Below are 12134 nucleotides of genomic sequence, written 5' to 3'. Positions count from 1 at the left end.
TAGTAAAAAGCCCGGATTAAAGTAGGTAAATAAAGAGGGCTCCACCAAATTTCATCAAATGGTAGATTTATCTAATTTGGGAGCAAATGATAGAAAAGAGGGATATACGTAGGCAAGAAGCTCGATGAGCAAAAAATTCACATAGTAAGGCTTCATGAAGATGAGGGGAAACGCAAGGGGAGATCTTAACTGCCACATATGGGGTCCATACTAACAATTAAGCACTAGAGAAGTTGGACATGATTTCTAACATAAATATAAAAGAAGGTGGTCCTTTGCAAATCTTTAGCTTTAAAAAGTTATAGTTGGTGGCCTTCCAAAAGAGACCTATGCCATAAGATCAAATTAAAATAATCTTATCTGCAAATAAAGGCATGATTTGATATATATTCTAAAATTTATTTTCATATAATCTTAGGCCATTTCTGGTTGGAATTTTTTTTCATGATAAATTAGTTTCTCCAAGCGGTGCGAGAGGGTAGAGCAGGCAAGAGAAGGAGAGACTTGAGAGGGCACGGTTAGTAGAAGATGAGAAGTGGCTTAAAAACCAGGAAAGAGTGAATCATATTTGGAGTTTTTTTATATTCCTGGTTTTATAGCCTTTTCTTATTACCCTCTCCTCACTCAGTCCCACTCTTATCTATCCTTCTCCCACCCTCTTTCATCTTTGGGTAAGCTAATATTCCAGGAAAAAATGAAAAAATATATTCATGGTAGCCAAATGGGCACTTGTATGAAAATGGTTTTAAAAGTTAAATATAACTGGCAATAATGGTTATAATATTTTCTGACATGTTATATAAGCACACATTTATCCTCTTGTAAATGCATCCAAGTTTAGTGAAATCTCTAGAATTCTTCAAAAGGTCACATATGTATTCATTATTAGAAGTATATATAGAGTAAGATAGTAATATTATAAATAATTAGGGTTTTCACCTATAAATCCCTATCTTTAGCATAGGTCCCGATTACTTCTCAATTATCATGATTTAGAAAAAAAAATACTCCAATTAGTCCCAAAATGCTACAGACGCTAATGCATATTAGATATTAAACATTATTTTCAATAAGAATGTCCATTAAATTTTATGGCACTAGAATGTGAAGTCCAGTGCAGGGTATAACCGAAGTACCCCCTTGATATTTGATCCAACAGCTGCCTCTTAAAAAGTGGGCTGCTGTTGGATAAAATATCGAGTGGTACCCTTAGCCATGGTTTTAAATTTCGACCGAAATCCAAAATTTTGGAACCGAGATTTCGGATTTCAGTCGAGACCGACACCGAAACCGAAATGGCCGAAACTTACCAAATTTCAGAAATTTCGGCATTCTCGGCTAAATTTTGAAAAAAAATACCAAATTTCAGCAGAAATTACCAAAATTTCGGTCCCAAAAACCGAAATTTCATGCGTATGTACTGAATTTCGGACAAAATTTTGGGTTTTTGGCGGAAATTTCAGTTTCAGCTAGGTCCGAATATTTATGCCGAAACCGAAATTTCAAACCATGCCCTTAGCACACTCACCTCACGAGCCCAGGCACCATATAAGATCTCAAAAATGTACTTCCAATGACATTAAAAAGTCAACTTTATTACTCAATTTTTTTTAATAATACCCTTATGAAACTACAACTGATTTTTTGGTGAGAAAAGGGTATTTTTCATTTATTTTAGAAATGATTAAAGTTTGGTGAAATATTTAATGCTCTAAAATTTTTCAAAAAGTAAAACAAAAAAAATGTACCATTATTTTCAATCACTAATTAAAAAACATTTTGCTTATAGGCAAAAAATCCAAAAAAATAAATTAAATTTTCTAATAAAGTAAAACTTTTACTTAAATTTGGTAATACGTCATTACTTAAAAACTGGTAATCCATCGTGATAATAAGTAAAGGTTGTCATATGGAGACGATGATAGTATACAGATATTTGCAAGTTTGCAGAAGATAACAGCCACCAAAGATGAATAAGCATCAAATTATTGGCAATATATTGTACACCTTGCTACTCCGGTCTTAAAGCACCAAATTATCAATCAATCTGAATGTTTAAAACCTGAAAATTTACCAGATCATATATGGTGTCCAATCTAAGCTGTCCATTAAGAATCAAGAATATATGGTAATAGTAAGCCATTGTTTAGACAAAGAGTAGAGATTTTATATTTGGTGTGTGCGCAAAGTCCACTATTTTTACAGAATTACAATAGGCCTCTACTCAAAGGATGATCCAAACTGTTCATTTGTTGGGCTACAACATATATAGGATGTAAACCGTAAATCATCTCCATTGGATGATCCTAACCCTCCGAGGTGAAGAGGGACTGCATATTATAGAAAACTCTGTGTAGATACGAGGGCTAGGATCATCCTACCCAGATGATTTACGTTGGGGACCAACAAATGATCGATTTCAATCATCCTTTGAAGGGGGATCACTGCACTTCTGGAAAAACACTGGGCTTCAGGTGCACCCATCATATAATTTCTCCCAAAAGCAAAGGTGTAAGCCAAAGAGAACCGAAATCATTGAAGCACCGACGAATAAGAATAAGATAGGGCAACGACTACTGTCTCTAATTTAGGAAGCTGAGAATGGCGGAAGGTAAAATGATTGGGGCAGAGGAAGACTACATCGTGCGGTCCACACGCGACAATACAAAGATGCAATAATACACAACAACAAACCCACATGTCCTGTCCATCTATGTCTTAATCAAAGTCAGCAAATTATTTTTCTTTCACAATATACTATTAATTTCCTTTTTTATTTCGGATATATTTTATTAACGTCAGTAAAACTCATTCTAACTTTGGAACCTGGATAATTTTCAAAAAACACTTTATTGGCGCATTTAAAAAGAAAAAAAACACTTCTGATACCGGGGCAAATTCACCTTGTTTTACTTTGTTTAACTAGTTGTAAAAAGGCTTTATAATTCCTAATAGGTCTCAGCAGCAAATTCAATTAATGTGTAAAGCAAGTTGAGTTTGCCCATTATCAAACATGGTCGACATGCATATGTCAGTCTGTGCGCACGCGTACGAAAAAAGTGTTTCTAGTCGACCAATCGGATAACTTATCTGGTCCGTCGACCAGAGATAAGGTGGGGCCTACAGTGTTTGGGTGATCCAAACCATTCATCTGTTGGGCCTGGCGTAGATAGGGCGTGCCCGAAAAATCGTGATGATCCTTACCCTTTGATCCGTGGAGGTATCTATACCGTGGATTAGGATAGGACGTGCCCAAAAATCTTCTCAATAGGATGATCCTAACCCTTTGATCCGATTTACAGAGTTTTAAAATTTGCAGCACAATATAGATACCTCCACGGATGAAAGGGTTAGGATAATCCTATGGAGAAGATTTTATGGGAACACCCTATAGTAGCCCACTCTATTTATGGGATCACCCAAACAATGTGGGCACCACTCTATTTCGGGTGACGGACCGGATAAGTTTTTTTATTTACAAAAGACCACCTATCACATGTCAAATTCTTAAATAACGACATCTCTTTTTAATAAATAACTAAATATAGAACCCACTAAGTCAAAAACCACCGACAATGGAACCCACACTTACCGTTTGCGTTATAATGTCAAAAAACCAACAACAATGGAACTGTAAGTAACACAAACGTAAAGGGTCTTTCCCATGTAAACATATATACAACACTACCTTAGAATTTTCACACACGGGGGTTTTAAAAGTCAGATTTTTACACTCATACAGGGTGAAAAGTCGGATTTTTACTCCAATATGAACAAGTTGAATTCTTAGTTCTTACGCCAATATATATTGGTTTAAAAGAGTAGATTTTTGCGTCAGTAGAATAAAAATAGTCAAATTTTTAATAGTAACGATCTGGTGAAGAAGAAGTTGGGCACTGATGATTGGAAATGAAAAACTAGTGGTGAGTGATGGAGAGTCGACATTGGGCGAACATGGGGCATCACGGCATTTATGGTCCACCAAGAGGACTTCAAAAAGAAGAAGCATTCATGGTCCACCCAACGTGATAGGGTAATATGAGGCGTGGTAGTATTTTGTTTTTTTCAGGTATGCAGATGCTATTGTACAGAAAGTTTTTTTGGAAGTTTTTGACAATGAACAGTAAAGTCTACACGTGTGCGTGACCTAGGGTTTGACGGGATTTGCTAGAGATTTTCGCAGAGAGGTATTTCGCAGCTGGCCGCTGCATGGAGAGCAGGCACCTCTTATGTCTTAAATGAATAAGACAAAATCTGGTGACAAGTTCTCTCATGCGCACCCAAAATGCCTTTCTGCTAAAGTCCATAGCAAATCCCGGGTTTGACAATCCTACGGTTTTGTTTGTATGACCATGCTTTTGAATTTCCCTTCCAGTAAAGGCTACATCATTTAGTGACTAGACCTGATAAGAAAGTATGCGAAAAGACAACTTTCTTCCGTGGAGTTCCCGGCAGACGATGAAAATGGTGTGTTAGCCTTTGATTAGTGCTCTAGCAAGTAGCATAAAATATAGTTAGAAGCATAATTATATCAACAGACTAACAACACCACCCCCCGATCCCCCCCCCCCCCCCCCCCCCCCCAACGAATCCAAAACGAGCCCTTTTTTTTTTTTTTTTACGTAGGATGGGCGTGTGATCAACGTCGATGATGATACGATAAAAAAAGAAAATAACAAAAGATAATTATGGTGCTCAAAAGCTAACCCATGCTGAATGGAAACACCAAGAAAGAAGTGTAAAAAAAATACCTTTTCTCTAGAAGAAAAATTACTTTTCATTCAATATTTTTAATTGTCAAAAAACCCAGATCTTCTCTATTACATTGAGTTTAAATAGGCTAATGAGAGTCTTCTCCTAACTTTGAAAATTAAAAACAAACAAAGAAAGTAGCAACTCTAATCTAGGTGTAAACATCTTACACAATTTTTCATTAAAAAATTATATAGAAAATAAACAACGTTTTAGATCTCATTCCTATTATGTACTGATAGAAAAGTAATTTATTACTATTTAGCTAGACTTAAGAAATGAACTGCTAAACTATTAAACTAGGAAAGGCTAGTTTCCTAAATCTAAATCCCACGGATTGTCACTTGTTGCCGTGGTTGGTAACTTTGTAAAATGAAATTGATGTCTTTTAGGTAATGATGGTACGCGAATGACAAAATTGGAAAGCAAGATGCTCTGCATCACTTTTGATGGATGGCCTAGATCATTAGACTGCTTGAGGCATATCAAAATGAGCATCATTCAACTCAAACTAAGAATTAAAATTAGGTTCTTGGATATGCCATTCCATGTCAAAGGCAGTTAGCAGAAGAGAATGAGACAAAGCCACTACGTCAATAGGCCGTTTGACTCAAACCTAATTTTAAAAAGAGAAAGGCTGGTCAGACTAACTCTCATCGTTTTTTTCTTCATTCGCTACGAGGGAAGGCTCCTTGGATGACTCTTCTAAGTAAAAACGTAGAAAGTTTTTATTTGTTGACCACTGTAGCTTTGATACGTGGACAAATGATAAGTGGGGAGATATTTTTCCCGGGTTGGGATTGCAAGGTGGACCACATTATGAGTTTGTCAGCGGGAATGGAGTTCTTCTCCGTTTCCTGTCCACATTATGGGAAATAATAGTCTCACAAGCGTATTCAACAAGAATCTCTCTTCTCGTGAGATAGAAGATATAAAACATTATACTCATTTAATATTCCTTTTCAATTCTGCGTTACCATAATTTGTTCCCTTGAATTACTATGTTTTTTATTTTATGAGTGAATAATATGTACTCATTTAATATGTTTATTTTGATGCGGTAGCAGGGGGTCTGGCATACAGGAAGGTGTACAGCCATATGCTGTCTACCTTCATGGAAATGATTTCATTTTCAAGAGAAGACAAACCGGGCAGGGTGGAAATGAGGGAAGGGGAGTTGGAAATATCATTTCCTATTTGTTTAGAGGGATTTGCTAGGGTCCTTCGCAAAAGGCATTTCGCGGCTGGTCTGTTGCATTTCAGACCAGCCACCTCGTGAATGAAGACGACAGCTTTTGTCTCCATTCACTAGTTGGGTGGTCTGACATGGACATACCTGCCGCAAAATGCATTTTGAAATGGACGCTAGCAATTCCCTTGTTTAGATCGTTGCTCATTGTTGTTTTCTTGATTCATCTGGGGCCTACTCATTGGGCAGTTAGGACGTCTAATAAGTGTGACTTTTCTCAGATAGGCCACCTCGTTGGGGGCTATAACTCAAGAAAACAGATTGGCTAGATTGATTTAATATTTTAATGGGTGCACTGAAGATAGTGTAGTGCATACATCAAGTTTCTGTGCATAGGCTCTCTCTCTCTCTCTCTCTCTCTCTCTCTCTCTCTCTCTCACAGACACTTAAAATGAGGTATGATACCCATATCAGTTTGTCCTACATGTAAAAGTAAAAGCAAACTAAATTAGGCAAACGGACATTTGGAAAATGCTTAATTTGTGTTAATAACAGACATAAGGACTGTTTAAATGCATATTTTTTAGGCAAAATAATGTGTATCGAGGAGTTACTGATCAGTTTCCTAGAAGAAACTGTCTGGAAAATTTCATGTGACTATGACCATCAGCTTTGAAATCTCTCTGTCTATAGTCAACATTTTGTCTAGGAATTGGGGGTTTTGTTTCTTTTATAGTATTCAAGTCCAACGCACGCTCTTACTGTTCGTCTGTTCCCATTAAAAGACAGAAACCCCTTTCCCATTTCTCATCACCAACTCCTAATTTCCTCTTTAAATTCCCTAATCCCAACTCTCATTCACAAGTTTCTACTCCTTCTATATAATACCCCAAAATCTACAAAACTCACTTACAATCTCTCAACTCTTGCTTCTCTTTTTGGAGAGAAATAGAAGAGCATGGAAGAAGAATATACATGCAATACGGGGCTTGTTCTTGGAATAGGCGGTGGGAATTTCTCCGATGAGCCGAGGCGAGATCGACCGCGTAAGACTCCTATTCAGTTTCATATCTTGTTTCCCACTAGAACAATCAGTGAAGAACAAGACGTAGATAGATCGAGTTCTAAAAATACAGATGAAGACGAAGAAGATGATGCTACCAGAAATGCCCATAACAATGGAAACAATAGCACAAGGAAGAAACTCAGACTCACCAAAGAGCAATCCAGCTTCCTGGAAGACAGTTTCAGAGAACATAGTACCCTTATTCCGGTATCCATTCTCTCTCCCTCTCTCTCTCTCTTATAGCTGTATGTACGAATTTTTGTTGGACTGTTTGTTCATATACTAAAAAGATGAATATCTTGACAGACCCAGAAGCAGGAATTAGCCGAACGATTGAATCTGCGCCCACGACAAGTAGAAGTTTGGTTTCAGAACAGAAGGGCAAGGTACGAATGGAAGTCATAGTGCACCTTTATAAGTTGACCAGGACCGTCAATCTGATATACCATGGCCTAAAATTGTGGCAATGGACTACACTCTATCCATCCAACACCAACCCTCGATTCTGGCAACTGATTTTTGCTGCAATTATTGGGCTGATGGGCTCTTCCCTTTCTAATCACCTTAGACATTTTCCATGTTGTAATAAACTAGTAATGGAACTTTATGTTTTAGATTTACTTAAGACATGTATGGCTTGCTGGCTAATGCAGGACTAAGTTGAAGCAGACTGAAGTGGATTGTGAGTTCTTAAAGAAATGTTGCGAAAATCTGAGCGATGAGAACCGTCGATTGAAGAAGGAATTGCAAGAATTGAGATCAACAAAGCTCGGATCGCCGTTCTATATTCATCTTCCTAAGCCAACGGCCACGACCATGTGCCCATGTTGCAAGAGGATCACGTCCAACGATGGGAATAATGCTAAGTTCTATGGTGCCATTAAAGATTCCTCCTTGGCATGTTAAAAAATCTCTTAATCACTTGTAAATTCTTAACCTGTCAGCATTTAGCTCTAAGCTGTAATTAATTCACAAGGATGATGGTCGAGAAATGTATGTAGTATGGTGTCATCATTAAAGACTCTTCCATTAGATGTTAAAAGGCTCTTAATAGTGGAAATTGTTCAACCCCTTTTCTTATTTTTCAGGAATTACATGGAAACTATTGATGCTTTCTGAATTGAGCCAAACAAGCCGTAATATATGTTTGATTGAATTTGAAAATTTCTGTGCATTTTGAGGGGGAGGTGAATTGGGTCAGTTGAAAAATGCTCAGGGCACTTTTGGCAAATATGTTGATATAAACGGAAGAGTTGGTAATTAACTAACTAATAACTAAAGTAAAATTTTCCTTTTCTGATTTACTATGCCTAAAATGGCCACACAATATAAAAGCGTGTTTGTGACACTGTTGACCTTAAGAAAAGCTTGCATGGTGAATGTATCATTTCCCTAATTATTCCTTTAATTTTATAACTTTCAGTGCCATTATAAATGCACTTTGCTAAGATGGTGCAATGTTGTGCCCTTGAAGCTGAATTTTGCAACGGCGTTCTTTAGTTTAGAATTCGTAAAAATGAAGACATTCGTAAAAAAGTGGGGGTGGCACTAATTGAGGAGAAAATGAGAGAGCACCGCGCTTAAGATGGTTTGGACATATGCAACGTAGGCCTTTGGATGCTCCGGTGAGAAGAGGCGACTTGTGCCAAATTGATAGAGTAAAAAGAGACATGGGCAGACCGAAGACAACTTGGGTAGAAATAGTGAGGAAAGACTTGATAGCTAGGAACATAACAGAGAACATCAGGGGCGGAGCCAGGAATTTACACTTAGGGGGGCCAGGCTAATTTACACTTGCTTGCATTGGGCATTTGGGGGGGGGGGGCATAGCCACTAAACTACCTAAGCATGCATGGATGTACATGCACCTTTAAAGGGAATTTTCAAGTCATTGGGGAGGCCATGGCCCCCCTCATGCTATATGTGCCTTCGCTCCTGAAGAACATGACCTTGGATATGATAGAATGGAAGAAAATGATCAACGTAGAAGAACCCAACTAGAGTCGAGATTAGAGCCGGATAGATTCCCTTTGCCTTCTTCATGAAATTTTTCTAAAGGATTCATTTTAGCCGACGCCACAACTAGTTTGGGACAAAGGCTTTGTTGAGTTGAATCGAGTTGAGTTGTTCTTTAGTTTAGACTTCCTCTTGGTTTAGTAGGGCAAAACTCAATCTAAGATAAAAACTGGGACTAGGTAAAATGAACTTGGCAAATCGATGATTGGCTCAAGGAGTTTTTAAACAACCTAAAAGACACGTTATAACCACAAAAAGGTATGATGAAGTTGTCGCTAAATGTCGGGTTTAGTGGGTCCCATGTTTTGTCAAGAGAAAAAATTATTCTTTTGTAGGGGTCTAGAGACTTGGGTTCGAAGCAAGAAAGCAAAAGCTTTGGAGAATGAACACCTTCGAAAAGCTTACCTAAACATGTAACAGTCAACGGGGACACAACGGTCGTCTCAGAAACGGATGATTCATGGCCCAAAGAAGTCATCTGTTTTACATATCTCTTTTTCCTCAACCCATTCAACAATCTCATTACCCAACACCTGACTATAATTCCTCCTTTTCTCTATGTAAGTGGACCCTACTGTTGTTAGGGTTAGATTGCAAGAGGCTACAAACATAAACCACGAAAACACAAAGCTAATGAAAAGAAAAAGGGGACTGTCATGATGCGTGATTACTGGAGAAGGGAATGCAAGAGAAAAACGGAGGAAATATAATATACGAAAAGAAGTTAGTGAGTATTGTGCAGAATAGGGGGAGGTAATGGTGTATAGGAAAAAAAAGAGTCAGTGCTTAGTCTTCTTTGTAGTGATGGTGAAAAATCTTTCCACTGCGTGGGGGTTTATCTTGCTTTTGTAGAGAAAAGACTGGACAGAGACAAGTTTAGGTTTCAGTCTCGTTTTGTCGTGTAAAAACAAAACACGCACAGTTACTACTGGGAGACGAAGAAACTTTTGAGGATGCGAGGAAAGAAAAAACAGTCGGCAGATAAATATTAGTAGAAGGGATGGGACATTTTAGATTAGGTTATGTTTTTGAAATAACATAGAGTTTAAGGTTTATGGCCTTGTGCCCTTGTGGATATTTGAGGGAGAGTTTAGGTTATGTTTTTGGAGCACAGTTTTGAAGTTGCCCATGAATTTTAAATTTTGCTTTTACGGGAGTGTCTTTGTGTCTGGGTTGTTTTGACTGGCCGGCGTGTTTGCTTTTGTTTATCACTAGGATCGTGGTTTTGTTTATCAGACTAAGAACCAACATTGTTCCTATGCTGGTAATTCATACCCTTATTTCTAGTACTTCATACAAAAATACTATGATATAAGATGTAATAGAGTTCTTTCTTAGAAAGAAAACACTGAATAAATTTTTTATTCAAAGTGCATATTCTATGTAGGTATATAATGTAAATAGGTATATTGAAAATGTTTTTCATTATCATCAATGGATTGGAGGTGTCTCTACCTATTATATCATTACTAAACATAAATTTAGAGTTCTGTAAGCAATTTAGACACCTCCTTTTCTAAAAAAGAAAATTCTAAGGGGTTTGTAAACTATTCCTAAGACACTTATTAGACCCTGGTTCTGCCTCATTTGCATGATTTGATCCATTGATCTGAACGACAACTATTGATCTGAATGGCAACTATAAATGACCAAATGCCTTTGAAAATACCTTGATCGGATGACCCTATGGCCTTGATACATCAGGCCTTCTTAAGGGTTCTGCTGACTGCTCAGAAAAGATGAACCATTCATTTTGCGGTCCTTTATCTTACACATGAGGTGTTTGTTAGGGATAGGCCCAGGACCATGTGGGATTAGAGGGTCCAAATCGTGCTCTACAAGATCAACGGTCGTAATTTCAGCTACATTTCCCCTAGTTGATCTTGAAAGTGGCTTTTTGTACGGTAATATCTTCTTCCGCTCATTTTTCCAATGGGTGAGTCATAGAGAACGTTGATTTTTTCACATTCGATTCAAAATAAAAAGTCCAATTTTTGGTAGGTAAGCTGGAATCGAACCTCCCACCTCAAGGTTGAAGGCCAAAGCCTTTTTACCATTGAGCTAGAGGCTCAATCCTAGTTTCACGGATTTTTTCCATGGCACCTTCGTACTTGTTATCCAAACAAAATTTTATATGAGTTGCAAGAAATTTCTGGAAAAGTTTGGAAAGAAAAAATATTTCTAACATTTCCTAATTTTTTTTTTCCAAACGGAGAAAGGATAAAATTGAACCAGCTAAGAATTATTTTTTTCCATAGAAACGTTTTTTCTAGCAATCCAAACAGGGCTTAAGGTTAAAATCAGCAGAGAAAACTTAATAAAGCTATTTAAGTCACATAAATGGTGATTTTAATAATTAATTGAAGAGCACTGATAGGAAAACGGAATCCCATTTTGGGAAGAAAAAAAACAGGCATTAACCAGTGGAGCCACGTTCACTAAAGACAAATGGTCGGAACTCAAACCCCCATAAAAGCAATCAATACACATTGAAAATGTTCAAATCAACGGACATTTCAGTCCCCTTTTTATTTACAAACGGAATCCTGTTTTCAAAGTGTTTTCCTTAATTGCATTGGTATTTTTTCCAATTTAAAAAGATTAGCGTGGGCACCCAATGCAGCAGAGACATGATAGTACAGAAGAAATCAAGAAGCATGCAATATTGTGAAATGAGACTAGTGTCATTTTTATTTTTATTTTTTTGGTAACGAAGGGTGTCCCACCCCCTTCGGGGTAGGACAATTTCCCTACGGATTCACGCAATCACCCGGAAACCACGCGCATCGGGTAAGCAAGGGGGGATTTGAACGCTCGTCACTGGGGAGCAAACCCATGACTTTACGCCAAAGAGCCACACCCTTCCGGGTTGACTAGTATCATTTGCAAAAAGTACTGGCATTAGAAAAACCCACCAAAAATGTACATGTTGTACTAGAGAACCATCTAGCATTACTATTTACCAAATATCTGAAGTTATTTTGATGTGGACATTTGATTGTCAAAATCAAGGGCTTTTGAGTTTTTTCGCATAGATGAATCTAAGGCCATTGGATCAAAATTGATTAACTCTTAGATTAATTTCAACAGCAAAACAAAGAGTATCTAGTT

General features: G+C 37.5%; 1 protein-coding gene across 1 annotated transcript; it reads left to right on the top strand.

Annotated features, from left to right (window-relative positions):
- The first annotated feature begins 6706 nt into the window (after positions 1–6706).
- LOC143878392 (homeobox-leucine zipper protein HAT22-like) lies at positions 6707–8149 on the top strand. The gene is made up of 3 exons (XM_077380682.1): positions 6707–7214; positions 7314–7393; positions 7661–8149. Exons 1-3 carry the CDS (start codon positions 6900–6902, stop codon positions 7911–7913), a joined length of 648 nt encoding a protein of 215 aa, XP_077236797.1. The 5' UTR covers positions 6707–6899; the 3' UTR covers positions 7914–8149.
- Positions 8150–12134: the final 3985 nt, after the last annotated feature.

This window comes from Tasmannia lanceolata, unplaced genomic scaffold (assembly GCF_043159265.1).
Source record: "Tasmannia lanceolata isolate RefF3 unplaced genomic scaffold, GAP_Taslan_0.1 ptg000006l, whole genome shotgun sequence".
Taxonomy (NCBI): Eukaryota; Viridiplantae; Streptophyta; class Magnoliopsida; order Canellales; family Winteraceae; genus Tasmannia; species Tasmannia lanceolata.
The sequence above is the reverse complement of the archived record's forward strand: the minus strand, read 5'-3'. Positions and strand labels throughout refer to the sequence as shown.

Bases quoted from the DNA above. Each gene is read 5' to 3' on its own strand.
- LOC143878392 (XM_077380682.1), top strand. From the start codon at position 6,900: ATGGAAGAAGAATATACATGCAATACGGGGCTTGTTCTTGGAATAGGC. The intron at 7,215-7,313 runs GTATCCATTCTC...ATATCTTGACAG, and splicing joins AACATAGTACCCTTATTCCG to ACCCAGAAGCAGGAATTAGC. The intron at 7,394-7,660 runs GTACGAATGGAA...TGGCTAATGCAG, and splicing joins TTTCAGAACAGAAGGGCAAG to GACTAAGTTGAAGCAGACTG.